This window comes from Barbus barbus, assembly GCF_936440315.1.
Source record: "Barbus barbus genome assembly, chromosome: 16".
NCBI classification, from domain to species: Eukaryota; Metazoa; Chordata; class Actinopteri; order Cypriniformes; family Cyprinidae; genus Barbus; species Barbus barbus.
Genome location: NC_136744.1, coordinates 18,227,571 through 18,250,073, shown reverse-complemented (window position 1 = coordinate 18,250,073; position 22,503 = coordinate 18,227,571). Strand labels below are relative to the sequence as shown.

Below are 22,503 nucleotides of genomic sequence, written 5' to 3'. Positions count from 1 at the left end.
GATACTACAACAAAAACACTTCCAGATCTGATCTGTTTGCAGAGGATCTACCTGGAAATATGATGCGTCATGAGTTGTTCACATTTCTTATCAGAAACCCAGTGTTGAAGTAGCCTCTCACAGTTTTTTATGTACTGTTGATGTGTATATTTTAACCACATTCCAGGCATGATAGCTTGTGAAAATGAGATTTATTGGTACCATATATCAACTGTCAATAGCAGACACGAAGCAAAAATATATCTGTAAAACAACCACAAAGGTGCTCTGAAAACACAGAAAAGAGCTTTATGGCCGATTTGAGAAATGAACCGGAAACAACACTATTTTACAAATGACATTGAAGAAAAAAATCATTTTGGATTTGTATGCCTTAGAATGGTTACATTTAACTATATAGTTTAGTCTTAGACCATTTTTATAAGTCAGTGGAAGCCTTACAATGGAGTGCCCTCTGTTGTTTTTAAAACCTAATACACTAACCTCAAAGGGGCTTCTTGGAATTATTGATCTGATTATGTTTAATTATCCAAATTTTAATAAGAATTCTTAAGGATTCATTCAAGGACTTGTATATCTTAGGTTAAGGAAAAAAAACAACATAAAAAGTGAAAATGTACAAAGGCAACATCAAATACACAGCAACATGTATCGCCTCGATATATAATGCAATGGCAAAAACTTTAAAAAAATAAATACATTGTACATTGACTTAAAAACTATAATCTACCTTCTCGTGTAAAAGGTAGTTGTACCTTTAATGCATCTAGAAACAATTTGAAATGAGAGGTTCAGCTTTACTTTTGACATATGAAGGGGTGAAGGGCACAGGGGTTCTAAGAGGAGTAAATAGAACTACACTTATACAGAACTTGGCTACAATCTTAAATATACAATCACAAATACACAAACAAAATGATGAAAAAACAAAAACATTATATAAATGTGTTGATTAAAGGATCTTGCTCCTTGGTCTGTAGCATCGGGTAAGAAAAAACAATGGCTGGCATACTAATTTGATGTTTTCCCTAGACTTTCAAAGCAAACTAATAATCATTGTGAATGACAGGCACTGAGCTCAGTCTGTTCTTTTCAATAGGCTAAAAATCTCCAGGAAACAAAATGTTTATAGCTACGGTCTCTGGACAAAATGTGCCACCAGCCGTTGTACTAACAGTGTAGGATTTAGATCCTGCAAACAATGAGACTGTTACAGCTGCGATAGCTAATGTCTGACACATGCAGTTCCCAGACATACATGCTATGATCATGTAATCTCATTATCAAAGATGATTAAAACAGAAACAGAAAGACAGATAGGTGTAAAGCTTAGAGCAAAGTAGCTTCTACTTACAATAATATTGGTAACAGTAACAATACAAAATTTGTTATTTTACATTGAGATTGACAGCGTTTTCCAGTTAAAGATTATCAATTTTTGCTTTAATAAGAACAAAATTCATCATAATCATTTTTTAAGAAAAATAGATCCAAAATACAGTGACAAGAGTGCAAAGGATATTTAGAGTTTTTGTTTGCTTGCTTATTTTTTCACTTTAGAAATTGTTATAAAAAATAAAAAAAGAACAAGAAACTAAACAGAATGCAAACAATTAAAAAATAATAATAATAAAAATCAAACACTTCTTTTGAGTCTGGCGTAGTGGTCAGGCAAGCTCTCAGTGACCATTTCGGGCATGACCAAACTCAAGAACCTCAATGCTTTACACTTTATTTAGTTTTACTTAAAGGACTTTACGTAGTGGTTCTCAACTCCGGTCCTCAAGCTCCGGAACTGTACAGGTTTTTGTTCCAACCAGGTCCTACAAAACAAATAATTGAGTTTTTAAAAACGGAGCTTTGGGTTTGAATCTGAGGTGCACACAATGGTCATATCACTAAACGGTCAGATAAAAAGTGATCCTTTCCTGTCAAGTGAGCACAACAGAAACGGCCATGCGTGTCAAAGCACAGCACGCACAGAGAGACCCGAGGTTGGAACAATAACCCACAGCCTGATCACTAAGCCTGATCGAGACACAGAAACGGACGGTGTTGGAAAATGACTCTCAAAGAAACAAAAGAATCAACAAAACGGAATGTCTGACGGCAAAAGAGGAGGAGGATAGCCAATTTCTCGCATGGCCAATTACGGAAGTGAAGGACCGGGTCCTCGAGCCTTTCGCTAGCCCCTAACACTTCTACTGCGATGACTGTGAGGTGGGGTTGTCATTTTTGCTCTCCTGGCTGGAGGGAGCTTTGCTGTTCCAGGGGCTGTTGGTGCCCAGGGCGGGGGAACTGTTGAAACTGTCCTCGTCGTCGATGCCATTGGCCGCATCAAACTGTGTGTTCTCCAGCCGCGTGATGAGCCGCTCATCCTCATCCCCGAACTCCCCTCCCATCAGAGTGGGCTCTCCCACCATCATCACATCCTGCAGGGGACAGGAAGGGGCGCAAACATTATCCCCACAACCCGGGGGTGCTCCGTAGGGGGACGCGGTGGCTTTCTACACCACATCGCAACTGCAGAAGGCACTGAGGAACTACACCTCCACTATTCTGCCCACTACAAGCCCAAACCAGCACGGGAACTTAAACCAGCAGTGCTGTATGTGAAAAGGCTACGTTCACCATGCTGAACACTAAATAGCTCTGCCATGGTGGGCATCCCGGATCCTTGAGTGCTGCACGGGTTCATTCCACCTCGGGTCTCTAGTGTCGGCTGCGTCTCTGGAGCTCAAAACACTCAACAGACTAACAAAAAGCACAAAAAACCCACAGACCTGCGGCCCTAAAGGACCAGGGACTGCCCAGCATTGGATCATGTCCACTTGTCTCTATGTTGGGTCTGTCTTCCTAATATGAGGCATAACTTGAATACAACCATTGGTCCACCCTCCTCCCAGCTAACCCGACTCCCATAGCTCAAAATGGACATCAAAATGAGATGCTTACAGGTACCTGGCTGGAGAGCGCAAAACTGCTGGCTGGACTTTTCTTTTTACTGTTGCTGTTGTTGTTGTTGTTGCCCCCTCCGGAACTCATCGTGCTGCCGCCGGACATTTTTCGTTTCCTTCGCTTGTTGGGGGCTTGTCTTGCCGGCTCGGCTGGACAAAGACCAAAGGGAGATATCTGAGACTCGGGTGGGACACTGCTGGATGTTTGACTTGAGATGAAAGTCGCCCGATTCTCACCTGGTGGTGCCACCATCCGCTGCCATTTCTGAAACAGACAGGTTTTGAGACAGTCTCGTGGGCTGAGACTGTACGTCTTGTGTCTGGACATCAGCTCCTGCATGGGCTCCAGGATTACACAAAGCTATGGGAGAGAAAAAACCTGTTAGTAATGTTTTTTATTTCATATCAACCGTTCTGTGGACTGACGGAAATTAACTTACTCGGAGGTAGTTCAGCGTAGAGTTAGATAAGCCACATCTTGTGATGTTTTTTGATAGCTGGTCAAGCATTTGGGGGTCTTGGGCCTGTTGAGGAAGAAATTTAGTAAATCAACAAATATTGTGTGTAGACAAATTATTCTAAAGACATCTATTGAAACTATATATATATTTTTTTTTTTACAAAACTTAAAAAAAAAAAAAAAAAAAAAGAAAGCAAACAGTTAAAAGGTAAGAAATATTTTCTTAAAATGTCTTTACAATTATAAAGTAAAACAAAACAAAAAACAGCACATAGCTGAAATTATCTAGAAAATGGAACTAGAAAATGGTCTGAATTAATGGCAAAAGTTTTGTTTAAAAATTAGAAGTCTCTTATCTTCACCTATGCTACATTACTTAATTACAAACACTAAAACCAATAATATTGTGAATATAATTACAACTAAAAAAAATAATAATAATTTAATATATTTTAAAATAGAAATGTATTCATGCGATGGTGAAGCTGAATTTTTAGCAGCCATTTCTCCAGTCTTTAGTGTCACATGATTCTTCAGAAATCATTCTATTATGCTGATTTGGTGCTCATGAAACATTAACAATGTTGAAGACAATTGTGCAGCTTAATATTTTTGTGGAAACTATGATACCTTTTTTATCAGGATTTCTTGATTAATTGAAACAGAATTTATTTGAACCATAAATCATTTGTAGCATTATGAAAGTTTGCTGTTACTTTTGATCAATTTAATGTGTCCTTGGTAAATAAAAATATTAATTTCTTTCAAAAAACAACAACAAAAAAACCCTACTGACCCCAGAATTTTAAACAGTTGTGTAAATAAACACTTGGGTAGGGGGTCTAGGACAAATCATAAGGACTGTCAATATTGAAAGCACTGAAATGATGTGAATAGATGCTGTAGCAACAAAGGATTGAAAACAGTACAAATAAATATCCCAAACTCACATGCATTGCCAGGATGCTCCTCGGCACGACCTCTCTGTGCTGTCTGATGCTGAAGTGCCACGTCTTTATACGCATCATGTCATCAAACATAAACTCGAGGTACAGTCTGCCCTCCACACACACCTGAGGAGATGAAAGGACTTCTCAGTTTCATCAAAAGGCAATGGTGGAGGTGGCCTGCTATAAACTCGACTGTTATGTTCTTATTGCAGAGCTCATAGTACTCAAGTACTCTGAAGTCCATTTAAGATCACAATAAGAGTTAATATACACCTTCTCTGACACCACGTTAACTTTGAAAAGGAAATGAACGGGCAACACATGAAGGCTATTTTTAGGATTTATTTCTGATAACAAACTTTTCATAAAGTGTGGTGTGGTGTACAACGGTGTACATACCAAAGGATATGCTAAGTTAATGTTTTAAACCGTGGCAATAAACGCAAAGGAAAATGATACCTGTGTGAACATGGGTTTGCCGTTCTGTGTAACCATGGTGCACTGATCACAGTCCAGGGACACAAAGTTATTGTGGAAAGACTCCTTGGGATGTTTCAGCACATAGAAGAGTTCAGTGGCCCCACCCTCAAAAATACTCCTGAAGTACCGAGGGATCAACGTCCTACCAATAGCTGGAAACAGGATTAAAATTTGGGATTCAGATACAGTGGGGAAAACCAGAATATGAATGCATTTTCTCATGTATCTGTCTATATTTGATTATTCAGGGTCAAATTCAAACACAAACATTAAAATCACTGAAGTGACTTTACAAAACAGGACATTACTATATCGTTTGGGCCCATCTTCCAGACAGAAAGTGATCGTCAGCATTGCATCGTCTTCGAAAAACTCTGTAGTGAACGCATCCCACCACAAATTGTCACAGTCCTGCTGAGAAAGCACAAAAAACACTATTCACCTATAATCTTCATTAAAATAAACTAACATTTGCTAAACAAGCATTTAAATTCCATGATTTTGCATGATTTGCATGCATGCCAACAACATACTGTTTCCATTTCAATAAATGAAAATAAGATTTCCGTTACTCCCTTTTTAAATGTGTACCATGAATGTTGATGAATGCGATTTTTTTTTTTTTTTTTTTACCTCTGTCCAATTCTGTAGTCTTTTGTTGAGCTCAAATATTCTGTAGTCTGTTTGATTTCCATACGGTGTGTGCCTCCTGTAACATGACATTATTATGAAGCTATTGAGCATACACCACTACTCAACAGTTTGGGGTCAGAAAGATTTTCTTTTTTAAAGAAATTAATGCTTTTATTCAGCAAGACCGATAAGAAATGTTTCTTGAGCAGCAAAATCAGCATATTAGAATAATTTCAGAAGACTGGAGTAACGGCTGATGAAAATTCAGCTTTGGTATCTCAGGAATAAAATATATTTTTTAAAAATATAAGAACACAGCTATTTATATTGTAATAATAGTTCATAGTAAATGGTGAGTATAGGAAACGACTTTCAAAAACATTAAAAAATGTATTGACCACAAACCATTGAACAGTAGTGTATGTGTGCGTGAATTATAACAATACATTTCTACTTTTTTTCCAGAAAATAACCAAACAATTTGAGTGAACAGGCAGAGCAGAGTCTGAAAAGGCTTGTGATAGTTTAAAATATTCAGTGAAACCAAAAGTTTTTTTTTTAGTACATACACTTTGTATTACACCCTGTTGTCTGTCTCCTGATAATAAACTGCTATAGACAAAAATGTCAACGGCCAAATAAGTACTTACCCTATTCCAGGCTCCATGTAAGAGGGGGGATACATCGGTGTCGGACTGCAATATAAAGAGCATTATGAAGACCTTAAAATTTGCAACTTTCATATTAAATATCTAGTGTATTATCAGTTTACTTTAGTTAGATGTTAGCTAGATGCCAAACAACTACTTTAAAACTAGAAAATGGTCACACACACATTAGACAAAAACATATTATATCTTCTTCACCATGCAAAACAATAATCACAAGTCTCACCCCACATCTCTATCCAGCATTGCGCCTGGGTGAAATGGTGGGAAGGCACTACCGTTGGGGGGCTCCTTTGGGGAGTACAGCTTGAATGACTTGGACGAACAGCCTAGATAATGAGAGAGAGAACACCATTCAGACATGACAAACTGTACATTTCAATTTAGAGTCCATTCACAGAATACACAGACAGGCATACAAACACATCCAGTAGAATCCTGATGCATGTAGTGCAGCTGTAGGTAAACAAAGACATGCCTATTTTTGGCCCGAATTCTCCATAACGTCATATTTTTGAATACATAAGAAGGCTTGAGTTATTCATGTCCACTGTTTAGCCTTGCAATTAGCTTAGTGAAATGCATGGTGATCTGAGACTGAAGTAAATGGTACCTTGAATATCTCTCTGAAATAATAAATATGCTAAATATATATTTTTAAGATTGATAGTCTCCCCACACCCTGGTCAGCAAACACCATTATGTGATCACGTGACATTGTGATGATTTCCCTGTAGCTTATAACAGCCCATCCCCCATCCCCTATGGAGGATTCACGTAACTCTAGTTAGGCCTAGTGTGTAATTCACTTAAACTGAAACAGCAAGCTAAAAGCAACAACCCCAAAACATCCTGTACAAAGACTAATCTAATGCAATGCACAATTCAGTCTTTATAATGCAACATTATCCATAAAGTGCACTTCATGATTCGTACACATTTGTGTCACAATATATAAACGCTAGCCTATACAATAAAAGTAAAAAGGAATGCAATTACTAAAGAATAATTTAATAAGTTGAATTAGCATAACAACAAACATTTATATTCACTATAGAAATGTCCACAACTTTTCACAATATTACATTTTCCTGATATTTCCACATTTTAAATGACAGTCAACCAGAAACACTGGAAAAATGATGCATGGTCACACAGATCTGATGCCCCATCCTGGCAATGTTGTGTTTCTGTGCGTTTTAGAAATCAGCACAGCTAAAATAAACTAAGACATGTCATGCACATTCTTTTCAACTAACGTTACTCTCGTTACATGAGAGCTGCAGTTTACAGTGCATCTGAGAAACTTAATGTCATGTTAAATCATAAATCAAATCATGTTCTAAGAATTGCTTAGTTCACTGAATTTACCAGAAAAACAACGTGTTATAATGCTATTTACACAAAGTAAAAATCAATTTGAATCCCAAATGATTATAATTTATCACAACTAAAACTCATGATATTGCAAAGAACTGCACAGTACACAGTATTATTGAGTACACAGATTAATAGCAACCACTTCATCCTCATCTCTCTGTTGTTGGGGAAAACATTTGTGCTAAGCTAACTTACTACTAAATTGTAGCCACACAACATTTCATAATAAAGTGCACTGAACTATTTTTAAGAGACACATCGTTTAATTCAAAACACTTATCGCTGATTTATTTGTAGCAAATGATTCCTAGCGAGTTGCCATATTTGTGTACTATAACGACAAACTTGATAGCCTAGCTTAGCTAGGCCTGGCTCGGAACACAGGTAAGGCCCGCACAGGTTCGATGATTATCCCAACAGAGTAAACAGCATCACCATGGGGACGCATTTATTTTCACGTTTTCTCGCTTTAAAACGAAACGTTGCTCTGAATTAACGTTGCACTGAAGCTCAAGCGCACCTGCAGGAATCCAAGTTGGAATTCGACGCTCTCTCTCCCCGGTGCTCCCTGATTATAATCCCGCTGTCGGTCGCTGTTCTTAAAGCGAGGTGAGCTGAAACATCAGCCCGTTCAAACCATGGTGGTGTGCAAAAAGCAGTTACAAAATGCAGCTTCAGCGCTAGTAGTTGTAGACCGTGTTAACCGGACTCAAGGGGGTAACGAGGAAAAGTGCCCGTGCCACCCTTTGTTCCTGCTCATGAACAATGGTACAGGCCCTTCTTTCTCTCCGTGCAACCCCCCTCAACACTCCCTGCTCTGGGGGAGCATCAACCCCTCGCGTTCCCCTCCAATCAAACCCACCCCTCCCCCAGACACACTCTACTACAGCCTACACTCTCATCCTGCATACACTTCAGGTCGAAAGCCTATACTGTAAATGTGTCGAAAGAGAAACAAGAAAACAGCTTAGAGTTGACTACAGTTCAACTTTAATAAATAAATAAGTTAATAACTAGCACATGACTTCAATGAGTGCAGAGAGGGTGCTTTGTTTAGCACCTACACATCTTTTGACGACCCTGCTGGTGATATGCTCTCTAAAATCATTTATTTAAAGTATGTTTGTAGCACTTAAACTAGTAACTTTGATTTAAAAAAAGTAAATAAATAAATAAAGAAGAATGCATTAAAACATCTGAATCTTTGCAAGTTAAAAAATTATATATGCATATAATACACAATAAAAAAATGAAACACTAAAAACATCAGAATATAGATATTTTTAAATATTTTATAAAATATACAAGAAAAATACATTTTATATACATGATATACATTTAGTATATTTCAATTTCTATGTAAAATAATTATATAAATCTGTCTTATATTTATTATATTATATAGATGACACCACACTGATTCAGGACGGTGATGAGTCTTCTTACAGACGGGAGGTTAAGGAGCTGGCTGTCTGGTGTAGTCTTAACAACCTGGAGCTGAACACGCTCAAAACTGTGTAGATGATCGTGGACTTCAGGAGAAACCCCCCTGCACTCCCCCCACTCACCATCATGAACAGCACTGTGACTGCAGTGGAGTCATTCAGATTCCTGGGCAGCACCATCTCCCAGGAAATGAAGTGGGACAATCACATTGACTCTATTGTGAAAAAGGCCCAGCAGAGGTTGTACTTTCTTCACCAGCTGAGGAAGTTCAACCTGCTACAGGAGCTGCTGAAACAGTTCTACTCCGCCATCATTGAATCCATCCTCTGCACTTCAATAACTGTCTGGTTCAGCTCAGCTACCAAATCTGACCTCAGAAGACTACAGAAGGTAGTCCGCACTGCTGAGCGAATCATTGGTACAACCCTCCCCACTCTCCAAGAACTGTACTTATCCAGAGTGAGCAAAAGGGCTGGTAAAATCACTCTGTACCCCTCACATCCAGCACACTCCCTCTTTGAACTGTTACCGTCTGGTCGACGCTACAGAGCTCTGAGCACCAGAATGACCAGACACAGGAACAGTTTCTTCCCTCAGGCAATCCATCTCATGAACACTTGACAATAAAACGCGGAACACACAACTCTAGTATTTATAAATTTTTACTTATTTTTAATTAATTTTTTTCATTTCAATTTTGCACATATCAGACCTGTACACACATAATTGTCTATATTATATATTGTATTTTTGCTGTTTTGTACATTGCCTATTTGGATATTTGTATATTATTCTTTTATAATGATGTATGATAGCATCAGAGCCCGCTCCGCCAGACTGCTCAACAGCTTTTTCCCCCAGGCTATGAGAGCCCTGAACTCAAATCACCCCGCCCCCCTCTGAAACCCCATGCAAACCCCTACCTCCTGAAACATGGACCACCCCCCACCCCAAACACCCCCCAACCTTACCACACCAAAGAAAAAAACTGTATGGAACTTTTTTCTGTGCAATTCGAAGTGTGCTACACACAGGTGAGTGGGCCTGTACAAACCACCTGTAGTAACACACTCTCCTCTATGTGCACTAGACACTTTACACACTTTGCTGCGTGTACACAATCCCACAAAAGACTCAGCAATATATGTATGTTTACATGCTCATGCACTACAAATCATCCTGCTCTGTTCCCCAACCAGCTGCTTGACTCACAATGTTTCTCTTTGCACATGTACAGTATTTATGTGAAGCATTCGTATAGTTTGTATTTTTTCATCTTTTATTTTTTAGTTTGTATAGGGTAAATATTTATATATAGTATACTTATAGTTAAAATCTGTCAGTAGGTTAGTTGTGTATAGGTTTATAGTGTTTTTTTTACTTCATTGTTGTATGTCTGTATTTATGTAGCACCGTGGTCCTGTGAGGCACAACATTTCGTTCCACTGTATGTCCCCACATGTAGCGGAATGACAATAAATTTCAACTTGAACTTGATTATCTGTGCCCTGTTGCTGTCTTTCTGTGGAGCTTCTGTCACTATATCAAATTCCTCATATGTGTAAACATACTTGGCCCATAAAGCTCATTCTGATTCTGATATTTTTGAATTTGCCCATGATAACTTAATTTCTTAATGGAAGAATTTCTTATTTTTCTTATTTTTTCTTAATTTCTTAACTGAAGTCATTTGGACCATTCAGTAAAATCGAGAGCTGTGAATCTGTCACAAAACCTAATTGTCAGAATTTATGAGGTTTAACTTATTTGCTACAATAAACTATTATAACCAAAATTTGACTGTGAAATTCAAAAGGCTTAAACAACATAAATGGTGTTTTTTGTTGTTGTTGTTGAAAATCTAAAAATGCACAAAGTTTTCTGTAGGGGGTAGCTTTAGGTGTAGGGCGATAGAAAATACAGTTTGTACATTAGAAAAGCCATTACATCTATGGAGAGTCCCCTTAAACCACCAATGTGTGTGTGTGTGTGTTTTAAAGTCACTATTATGATGATTAGTGAGAGCTAAGATCTAGAATCTATTTTAAATTGATTTTATTAATTTAAGAGTTAAATGTAACATAAGCGAAAGATGACTGGCTCAATTTGATCAAAATTTGCAATCTATAAATGCCAATACTATGTAACAGAGTGATGGTGTTGCTTAAAGCAAAAGATCTGGGCTGAAAACTGTCTAAAAGGCAGCTGGCTCAGTTGTGGAGATCCAGTTCCAACTCTAATTAAACATTCAAAACAACAGACAGGTGTCCGAGCGGTTATGGAAATAAACTCTGCAGAGTGGGATCTCCAGGAACAGCATTAAGCAATTGCCGCAAAAGGACTGATCCTGTAATTTGTCACAAAAACAAATCCCAATGTCCTGTCTTCACAGGCAATATACATAAGCAAATAAATATGCAAATTCTATCATGCTGAACTTTTGCCTTGTGATATCAGTACTTTCTCAGAAAAAGGTCAGCATGTTTTTTAAAAAAGAGGAGCATAAACCTAATGAAATACTGATAAGGCTGCAAAATTGTTATTCATAAGTTCTTTATCTATTTAGAACCATAGCATGCTGAAGAATCCTTTCATGGTGAAATGGTTCTTTTTGTAAGAGTTCAGGGTTCTTTATTCCCACCTTTTTGTTTTTCAAATCAGCAACTGTCAAAGCACCTCATTATTGATTTTCTGAAGTTCAGTAATCCAACTGTAAATTGTGATACAAATTTGACTTTAAAATTGTAACTGGTTTCCAAACAAACATGTTCGTTTCTCTTTTTAGTTTTTTGTAAGTGTGAGCAGCTCTGTTAAGCTGAGTATACATTTCTCATCTTCTCCACTAGGTAACAGGAACATTGAATTTATAATCCATATTGTTTGAATTTTTTTAATTATTACTTGGGTTTCTGCATAAACATACCCAGTCACAAAAAAGATATATTCAAAATATTTTGAATATTTTGTTACGTTACACACTAAAATCAATCAAATAAAATTCATAATTTGTTTCATTTAATTTTTCATTGATTTTTTCCTAATTATATAAAAACAATGTCACTGGGATCAAAATAAAATTAAAGTTAAAATTAAAGAAATAAAGGCATACAAGTTTAGAATGACAATGATTACATCAAATTAACTTTTGGGTCAACTGTCTCTTTCAGAATGATAAAGAGCATTCAAGACAGAGACTTTACTAAAGAATCTACTGTATATTAAACTAGCTGTGGGTCAAATCAGCACATAATAAATTCATAATTCCTATGGGTCACATCCTATTCATCCCATCATCCTATGGGTCACTCTATCTATTCTGCCATGTGCCTTATGCCACTTTATCTATCTCTTTCTTTATGTTTCTACAATGTCCTCATTTGTACATCTGTATAGTTGTATGTACATATATTTATCTGTATTTGAACGTCTACGGTCAGTGTTTAATGTTAACTGTATGCACCAAGGGTCTGAGAGTAACGCAATTTCAATTCTCTGTATGTATGTGCCATACATGTGGAACAATTGACAATAAAGCAGACTTGAACTTGAATAAGCACGTGTAAATGGGTCAGACTCCCTCAGATAGAACAACATCGCCACCTAGTGTCACGAACGTGCATAAAGTCCAAATATTCTGAAGTCCAAAGACTGTAGCACAAAAAACCACGGGCCCACTTCACAATTACACATGAGTGTTAAAGGAGCCAATGAAGATTATTTAAATGACAGGTACCTCAACGTGGGTCTGATAACTTATGGATCTATTAAGCTGCTTGGTTAAATGGCACATCCAGACATGCTGAACAAGAAAATGATTATAGCTAAACTTCCACTGGGGGCTCTAGCTGAATTCATTTATGAGCTTTATGAAGCTTTATGAACGCCCTTCATCTGCAGCAGTGAAGCTGTTCCCATTTTAACTCCTCTGGTTTGAATGAAGGATTGCCTCTGTGGGAAAAACTCCATCCTCCACCGACATGGCTGACAAAATCTCTCTCCCTGATGAGGCCTCTGCTTGCCTCTCAGTGCTCCAGGGGCTCTTTGTTATGCCACTGCCTCATCTCTCCCAAACACAAGCACAGGAGCCATGTGCCTCACGCTCACCCAGGCTGCTCACAGCTACACGGCTGGCAGAGCACGATAATGCTCAGGCGACAGACGACATATGTGAGGACCATACTAACTACTGTGGGGGAATGACTGCAGTACAAATCATATCTAATGTCTGTCCTCTACTCGGAGGAATGTGCAGGAGAAAAATCTCATGTGCTATTCACAAAAGATGGTCTACACCTTATTCATAAATTTTTCATGAAATCAATGTAATAAATCCCTAGATCCAGATTAAGCATTTATATACCACATGCATTAATATTTTGTTTAGGTCTTGGAAAACCTGTAGATTTAGGGAAAAATGTGATTGGAAATTAATGAAATATTAAATAGTCATGAAAATTTCTCAAGTCTTTCTATAATCAATAGAAATATTTTATATTCCGATTTCTTTTTCTAAATACTCTTTGTGAGATTGCTACTGTTATCCTGTCATCACAAACTGGAAATGTCATGGTAAAATCATTAGTGAGAAAATATAAAATGTACATGCTAATATGTTGGTAAAATCTGGATTTTTTTTTTTTTTTATCAAAAATATTTCAGTACAATATAACAGGAGGAAAATTCTGATTACCTTTAAATGTTTTATACAATAAAACACTACATTTATTTGATTAAATACAGTAAAAACAGTAATATTGTGAAATATTACAATTTAAAATAACTCTTTTATATTTAAATATATTTTAAAATATAGTTTATTCCTGTGATGGTTATTACTCCAGTCAGAAATCCCTCTATGCTTATTTGGTCTTCATTACTTATTATCAATGTTGAAAAGAGTTATGCTGCTTCATATTTTTGTGACATCCATTTTTAGATTGTTTGGATGAATAAAAAGTTAAAAAGAGCTGCATTTATTTGAAATAAAAATCTTCTGCAGCATGCTAAATGTGTTTACTGTCACTTCTGATCAGTTTAATGCACCCTTTATTGAATAAAATTAATAATTTATTTTTTTATTATTATTATTATTAATAAATAAAAAATCTTACTGACCCCAACAGACACGCTCTAAAAGCCTGCCTCTGGTTTTCCATATGATGATGCTCTGATGACCCAGCAGGGATCAAACTGTCTCGCAGGCTTTTCTAAAGCTTGTACTCTACAGGTGATTGCTTTCTTTTCATGCCAAACCACTCATTACCACCTAAAAGCATTTGATTGCCAGAGACGTATGCAAAGCTAAGTGAACCCACTGGTGGATTAAATTGACTGGCTTTTTTTGTTGCAAGCATCTCTTTAAGCCGTTAAATCACTCGGAAACACACATTGCGCTGCTGTGAGAGGAAGTAAGATGAGGGCTCTGAAATGCCCACGCTTAACAAATACACTGTGAATATTCTGCCTCCTGCTGCACTCCAGTAGCGGCTTAGTGGTTAAAGATGTGGCAAAACACTTAACCTCAGGTCACTCCATGGGGACTGGACCTGTGATAAATATGCTGTAAGTCACTTTGGATATGAAAGCGTCTGATAAATGACTAATAAGCAACTGTGGTATTTGTTGACTTTGTTGGCACACTCTCTATGTCATCAAACACCAGTGTCAGACCTCAAAAAGCAGTTGGAGAAATACTTGATGAGAATGCTGAGAAAAATCAATAAGCAGTAAAACATACCGAGGAAAACGCATTTGCTGTCATTGGGAATAAACCAGATCTGGCACTTTAGGTGTTCCCTACATAAAACACACACTTCAGGTATACACAGAGAGTGTGGGATCTGTTGTAATCATACTCTGTGTGTGTTTCCATTGGCAACAGCAGCTGCAGGGTCAGGTCATAAGAGTTTATTGAGGTCTCAGGGCAGGAGCCACTGAGCTGGAAATCATAGAGAAGCAAACAGCTGATCCTCGTCACTCTACAAGATACAGATGCCGTTGCTTACTTCTCATTTTATTACTGCAGTTCCACAATACACTCAGTCTTACATTTACAATTGCTAATCTATACAATTATTTGGGTCCAACTAAAGCAGCCGCTCTTTATCATGATTGCAAAATTACATTCTTACATTTTCTGAACAAAGTATTTGCCCATGCAAAAGTCATCACTATGAAGTCAGGGTGTTGCTATGCAGTTCCTAGAATGTTTTGGGTAGATGCAAAGCTGTTTATTGGCCCAAGTAAAGTATCAACCCCTAGCAAAAAAAAAGTCTCCATTATATTCTGGTTTCTAGATTGCTTGGCTTCAGAGTAAGTCTATTCTAATGAAAGGATTTCTTAACCCAATTACTCTTATTCCAAATTACACCAGCAGGTGGCGACAAGTGACTGTTTGTATAAGTGAGTCATTTGATCGTCTATTAAATCATTTGTTCAAAAACACGACTCAATCAAGAATGAGACACGGAATTCAGAGTAGCTTAATAGCATAGGTCTATTACTTATTCTACAATATAGTGCACTATTTCGTTCAAAAACATTTTTTCATTCAGGAACGAAACAATACTACTGTGCGTTTCTAGCTTCGTTTGGCAAGTAAGTTATGGTGGTGGCACAAGAGTAGGCAAAGTGACTGGTTATATTGTGCCTAAAAGGTAAGTCAGTCAATATTTTATCTTATTAACTACTTTATCTTTTAAAAACAAAGTTTTTAAACCGTTTATTAAACTAGCAGCTTAAATAATAGCAATATCACATTTACGTGGTGTACCAGAGTGTGATTACCTGCATGTTGTCACCCATGTTTTTAATGTACTAGCTGACTCTTTTTTTTTCTTTTTACTAAGAAACTACAGAAGTGCTGATTTTGACTGCCCTAAAATAACATTTTGCATTAACATTGTCAAATTCTGTAAATGTGGTAAAAAAATGATTCCATATTTGTTTATATTGCAGACCCCTAGCACCCTTTGGTCCCCAGAAGGATGCCAGTTTGAAAACACATGGAAAAGTAACAGCACGCCTTTCATCATCAATTCGCACAATTTAAGGAATCATTTATATCCACAGCACAGTGAGTCACATGCCAAATCTTAATACAAATAGAGGTACAAATATAAGCAATAGCAATAGTTATGCTTATCCTATCAGGCACCACTAATAAATCTTCATTCAGTCTGTAAAATCATGTGTCCTTTTTGTTCAGACAGCGCATTGATTCTTGCTGTGGCGGAGTCGTGCAGCTGGCAAATGCCAGCTCTCATCTAATATTCCCACACCATCGCTGACACGTGACATAACGAGTTCTAACATCCCCATCTAACACTGACAAGTTGAGGGGAGCTGATTTTCTGCACAGGAAGCCATTTTGTTCTAGCTCTGTGTAATGAGACAGATCTGTGAGCCACGGGCTGGAGAGGGGGGAGATGTTGCACACGCGCACACTAAATGCACCATGCACAGGCATTGCCAATCCAGCAGGGAGACAGTAAATCAGCACAGCTCCTTCTAACTTGACAGGCACACCCTAACCCTTTCGTCATTGTGCAACTTGAAACAGGCTTGCTTTGTGACCGAGGTTGCTATTTTAGCTTTGCTTAAAGTAATTTCCTTCTAATCAAGGGGCCATGTGACTTTCTGCATGAGGTAACAGGACACATGCTGATATTGAGTGCCTGTGGGTGAGAGGTAGAGAGTCGAGTGACAGAGAGCAGCTGGATGGAGCTTAGTATCATTTAAAAGCGTCGGTATGGGTTGTTATCTAGCTCAAACAAAGCTATAAAAGAGGCCATTAAAAGTGTGCAATCCTCGCTCAGCGACATATCTGCGAATCCAGACAGGAAGATCACGGCGGCCCACTTTACGTGCAGCCCACATGAGCATAGGAATGTAAACAAACCAGACTTTAAACGAAATCTGTGTCAAGAGGAGGGGTGTGCGCTGTAAGCACAGACTGCATCGTGTTTCTGACAGAGGTGAACATCACAAGCAGTTTTTTTACAGTGCTCTTCTGCCTTTTATGAAACGGCACAGTGAGACCCCACACAAAAGCAAGAAAGAGCCGTCTCTCGTGCTCCGAACCTCTGTTTCAGTCTCGCCCCGTCTCCTTTCTTCTCTTCGCACTCTTTCCCGCCTCTCTCCTCACAAAAAAAGGAAAGCAATCAGACAGGACACGTGTGTGGAAATTTCCATGACTACGCTTGTAAAAATGTACCCTTGTTACTTGATTTTAAACAAATGCAACTTGCCAAATTTGGGCTTGTTTATCAGTGGGGTTGCCAGAGAGGCTTTTGTGGCTGCCTCTTGCGCTGAGATAAAAATCTGACTTGAGAACGTCTGAAGAAACTGCTTGCCTTGTGTTTATGGCACAGAAACAATCCCTACACTGGTCCAAACTTGCCTTGATGCCATTCACCCTGTTTTTAATCTTTATCGCAGTGAGGGAGAGGACAGACATTATGTGCCTTGTAGTGATTGTCTTTCCATGATGCCACAGATCTTAAGAACATGAAGTTTGGTGCTTGGAAACTCCTATAGACTGAACATATGGACTCGATTAAAAACGTATTTAAGTGATTTAGAGACTAGAACTTGTGAGAGAAAAAGACTGGGTCAGAAACAAGGGTGCCTTGTGTCTAGTGGTGTAAATTTGTCCTCTCTGTTTAGGTGATGGCGCACACTGGGCTGCACAGCAAAGTCAACATATGCTACATCACTGCTTCCAGTATATTTGACCACACTCAAACCAGCTACGCTCTTATAGGGCCAACAGGTAACATTAAGACACTAAGATTTCTAAATCTTAGCAGCTTTATGTCACTTAACACACTCAAAAACGGTGTATGGCCAAACATTTCATGCCGCCATTGAACAGAGATTCCCTATGAGGATACTTGCTGTCAGATCACCAACATGAAGTTAGGACTTTAGGAGCATCACTTGATTTTTATGAAGATTCTGTCCCATAGTAGAGTGTGGTGCTGGCAAAGTCTTGGGTTTGATTCGAACTGATCAAATGTATACTTTAAATGCAAGTGAGTAAATACAAATACTATAAATATAAAACAAAACATCTAAATATATAAAAATAAATATAAAAATATGGAAATTTATAAATTCAAATATTTATAAAAACAAATGATAAATACAGATGCATAAATATATAAAAGTATTATATTTATAATTATTAATAAACCAATATGAATTGGTATGCATTATAAATGCAGGCCTAAGTAATAAATACTAAAACAACTATAAATATTTATAAAATTTCACAAATGTAAAATAATGCTAATTTGTATACAAAGTTTACAGTGATTTATGCTTGTGACTGATTGTGCAATTGACCAACCAATGCCTAAAATTGTTTTCAGAACATGATTCATGAAGGAAAAACAAAGAGAATATGTTTTTCATAACCGTCAGAAGTTAAACTGCCAGTGTCCTGCTCAATCAAAAGCCTTAACTTGTTTCTCTATGCAAAGCACTTTAAGATGTGAGCGATAGCTGACGTCATTTGACAAAAGGACAGCACTCCACGCAACTATACACACCAGTCAGAGAGGCTAGTCAAGCCACAGCAATGTCCAGGAAGTCTCTGCTCTGAGATCACGAACAAATTTCTTGCACAAACAAATGCTTGCCATTACGTGCAGAAATAACGCAAATGAAGTTCTAAAACAAATGTCACCCTACAGGAATGCTGATTTATTTAATGTCCCTTTCCAGTTCAAATAAACAGGCCATAGATACAGTGCACAATGCAACATATGACCTAAGTGGTCTTCCAGGTATAGTGTTCTTCCTTACATTACCCAAAACCCCATGCTGTTTCGCAACTCCTGTCTGAAGCTGTCCATGCAGAAGAGAAGATATTAAAGCTCTTACCTGGGCAAGCACAACCTCCAACAGACATCTTCTCACATGTTTGGCACTGCTCTTAATGAAATGGTGTTGTTCAGTCCACGCACTGTTAGCATGGGCTTCTTCTGAGAAATAGAAACAGGCAGAAAGGGGTGGGGAGTCAGCAGGAGGAGGGCACAAAAAAAATCAAAATGTAAAAACAAGAGCTCAGCGAGAAACAGGAAGTAGGAATTACACTCCTGCTCAACACTGCACCCAGGTTCATTAATATGCAAATTGCAATACTTGTGGGAGGGAGAAAATATGAGTGAGAGAGACAGAGTGTGTGTGACACAGGAGAGGATCAGAGAGGGAGGGAGAGGGAAAGCGAGAGCCAGCATTATCAAAGTGACCTGTGAGGCACATTTTAGAGCACACTGGCCATGTGATGCTGTTCTTTTTTTCTCTCCATGTATTGCCTATTTTTGCCTTGTGCTGCTAACGGAGATAAACAGAGGCAGCCAGAGCCCAGAGGCACAGAGTCATTACCGCCTAGTGGAGCTACGACACACTGCATAAACACACACATACAAGCACACGTACAGCCTGCCCTCCTGATGCTCCCTGGGGTCTGCTGTACAGCTCACCCCAGCCAGAGTGAGACACACACACTCTATCTGCTGCATGACTGATCTGCCTTCTCCTCATACAGGCGTCCTTCTGCTCTTTCCATATTCTGTACATTTTAGTAAGCTATGCATTGCTATGCATTATTCACTCTTTGATACATCCACAAAAAAGCACTGTTGGGGAGACATGCACAATATATTGGTACCATATTAGTTATTAGCCCAAAAATATATTAGAGGTACTTTTATTTATTTATCAGAATCAATAAATATTAGATATTCAGTTGTTCATGCTTATTTCCCCCTTTTTCATTTAAATTACCTTTGCCATCATTTAACAAATGTTAATGTTTATATAATATATATTATACAGATTTTTTATAGTAAATATTTACCTAGAAGTTATTAGCAAACAGCAAATATAAGTAATGTTAATATAATAAATATTAATATAAAAGACACTTATTTAATAAATTAAATCTCAATCTGCCTATTATAATATTGCGATGCCTAAATTCACTTGTAGAATTTAAAATAACTGATTATAGTTTGTTTTATTTTTATTTGGAATATTATATCGGTAAATATATATTATTGTAATTTTTTATATCAATCATTTTAATATCAGCGCCTGTGAGAGAACAATGATTAGATGGAAAAACAATGGTATTTACATGGTAACTTTTTATGGTACAAAAAAAACAACAACAACAAAAAAACATGCTTTTGCAAGTACAATAACTGTGGTTTGTTCATAGTGACAAATAATTTTTACATCCTGAAACATTTTCTATATATATATATATATATATATATATATATATATATATATATATATATATATTATATCACATTTAGTATATTTGATTTAATAAATCACATTTAGTATATTTACACACACACCATATATATATATATATACAGTATGTATATATATATATATATATATATATATATATATATATATAATATTTTTGTGTATGTGTGTGTGTGTGTGTGTGAATATACTAAATGTGATTTATTTGTACTGACAACATCAACAAAATCAATGGTTTCATTAATGGTTATAATATCATTATTATCTACCTGGTACATCAAGTTATCTTGGCATTTCCCATTATACATGGTAACTTTTTCTGTCTGTATAATAACTGTGATTTATTCATAATGACAAGATAATGGTACTGTTAATGCTTACCATATAGCATTGCATTTTACTTGGTACTTCTAAGAATATTATGGTCAGAAACACAGTAATATCTTTTTTTCAGTGAGTATAGTAATGATTCTTAATGATTTTGTTACCATATTAACAAATGCATGATGTCTAAATGGTACATCAAAGTACTTTTAAGAATACCATGGTATTTCCATGCAACCTGTCCAAAAACATAGAAATACCTTGTTCTATAAACGTGGCAACTGCCATTTATTTGTACAGACAAGAAAATGGTTCAGTAATGGCTACAGACAGTTTAGATTAAAAATGCAAAACGTACCTGGAGTGCTGGGACATTGGAGAAACAGCCTCCTTAGAGTGTGCTAAGGTGTCTAATTTCTTCAAGGAATCAGTATCTAAAACCGGCTGAGCACTCACACCAAACAATACACCGTAGAAGTTATTAAGTGCACATTCACATCTTCAGCCCTCCCTTTTTTAAAGACTCATTGGCTTTCCCATAGTCCCAAAGGACAGACAGAGGTCCCTGTCCACATGGCACCCGCTCCGTGTCAGACCCACGATCGATCCGACGCCTCCCCTGCTCTCCCTTCTCAAAGACTCTCCCTCCAGTGGGCTGTGCTTCTAACTACCGAATCTCACACACCACTGGTTCTTTACGTCCCCTGTCAAAGCCGCCTGACAACTCCAGAGAGGGGGGAGTGAGAGAACACTCAGCAACCTCTTGATTTCACAGACTCTCATCCGGCGTATCTAGGGAACAGGGCACTGCTTTCATCGCACCGCTGTTATTACATGTCACCTGTCACTCAAAATCAATATGCTGACACAGAGACAACACTCTCAATCCCACACGCGCACGAATGAATGAACCGCCAGTCGGATGTAAAATCAGACGAGTCCCTGCTATTACTTACTCCTAAAATGCCTTTAATGAACTCATCTGATTTACTTTCTTCAGCCGAGAGGAGCTGCGGTCCAAAACACAGCGAGCAAAGAACAAAGAGAGCCACTCCACTGAGAATAATTTCACACTGAAGGCTTTCTTTGCGCTGCTGTAGGAAATGGCTTTTTGTTTTCAGAGCCACAGATTGGCTTTGAAGCCCTGAGCCTCGGAAGATGCTCTTCACCACAGACTACAGAATCAGGTCCCGCTCTCCCTCCCTCCCTCTCCTTCGTCCTCAGTCACACGCTCTCACACTCCGAATCTGCTGAAAACAAAGATGATCCCTACTCTGTCTTTCCTCTGACACCACCATTGTGGAAGCTTAGATGTTTACCTGTGTGCGGTGACACTTACTCACCTTCCCTCGCAGTCACACTGGTGTTCCCGGACACGCTGTCGAGAAACAGAGAGGAAGGATCTACAATCAACTCTTGATTCAATTAAGTGCATGAAAACAACACAAAATGCAGTGTGTTTATTACACTAAAACAGCTTGAGTTCAATAAAAGCAATTGAATCTAATCAAGTTCCACATTGTTTGCCTCACCACATTTTACCTTTTTGGAGTCTGTGCTGTTTGTGGTAGTCGAAGCTCAGTGTATTGATGATCTGGAGCTGGGTCAATTAGCCCTAAAAAGCATGGACAGAGAGAAAGAGAGAGAGAGAACGTAGAGGAGAGCAAAAGGAGGAGGCGGGAGAGAGCACACGGATCCACTGGAATAAATATGACGCAGAGCCAGAGCAACTTCTCCAGCCCGCTGTACCCAGCGAGGGCACTGTCACCATGGCAACGGCAGAGCAGTGATAGCTCGCCGGGGCACACAAGGCACGGCATTATTCTGTCTCTCACTCGCTGCAAATACACAGTTCCACTCAGGCGGCGAGCACGTAGGCAGGCGGATGGGCGCCTTGTGTTCAATTAACTCTACTC

The 22,503-nt window shown here is 38.0% G+C and overlaps 1 protein-coding gene across 9 annotated transcripts; it reads right to left on the bottom strand.

Moving 5' to 3' along the window:
• Nucleotides 1-172: 172 nt before the first annotated feature.
• On the bottom strand, nt 173-22,288 carry ldb1a (LIM domain binding 1a). Of its 9 annotated transcripts, none has more exons than XM_079437401.1 (13): nt 22,130-22,288; nt 21,931-21,965; nt 18,863-18,963; nt 6,375-6,477; nt 6,131-6,175; nt 5,481-5,556; nt 5,156-5,261; nt 4,827-4,999; nt 4,368-4,490; nt 3,398-3,481; nt 3,195-3,318; nt 2,962-3,107; nt 173-2,432 (listed from the first exon to the last, which is right to left on the bottom strand). In XM_079437401.1, the coding sequence occupies exons 3-13, from the start codon at nt 18,888-18,890 to the stop codon at nt 2,202-2,204; spliced, it is 1,239 nt and encodes a 412-aa protein (XP_079293527.1). In that variant the 5' UTR covers nt 18,891-18,963; nt 21,931-21,965; nt 22,130-22,288; the 3' UTR covers nt 173-2,201. The 9 variants fall into 9 exon arrangements, with proteins under 9 accessions (XP_079293527.1, XP_079293525.1, XP_079293531.1 ...); XM_079437407.1 differs by having other exon boundaries at nt 174-1,823; nt 22,130-22,183; XM_079437399.1 differs by lacking the exons at nt 21,931-21,965; nt 22,130-22,288 and adding an exon at nt 20,946-21,276 and having other exon boundaries at nt 2,956-3,107.
• Between the last annotated feature and the right edge of the window lie 215 nt (nt 22,289-22,503).

What these genes read in the sequence shown, in the direction of transcription:
- ldb1a (XM_079437399.1), bottom strand. Translation starts at nt 18,890, where the DNA reads ATGTCTGTTGGAGGTTGTGCTTGCCCAG. An exon ending in TGGAGGTTGTGCTTGCCCAG is followed by an intron (nt 6,478 to 18,862) that starts GTAAGAGCTTTA and finishes CTCATTATCTAG; the next exon opens with GCTGTTCGTCCAAGTCATTC. An exon ending in CGCTCTCCAGCCAGGTACCT is followed by an intron (nt 2,433 to 2,955) that starts GTAAGCATCTCA and finishes TGTCCCCTGCAG; the next exon opens with GATGTGATGATGGTGGGAGA.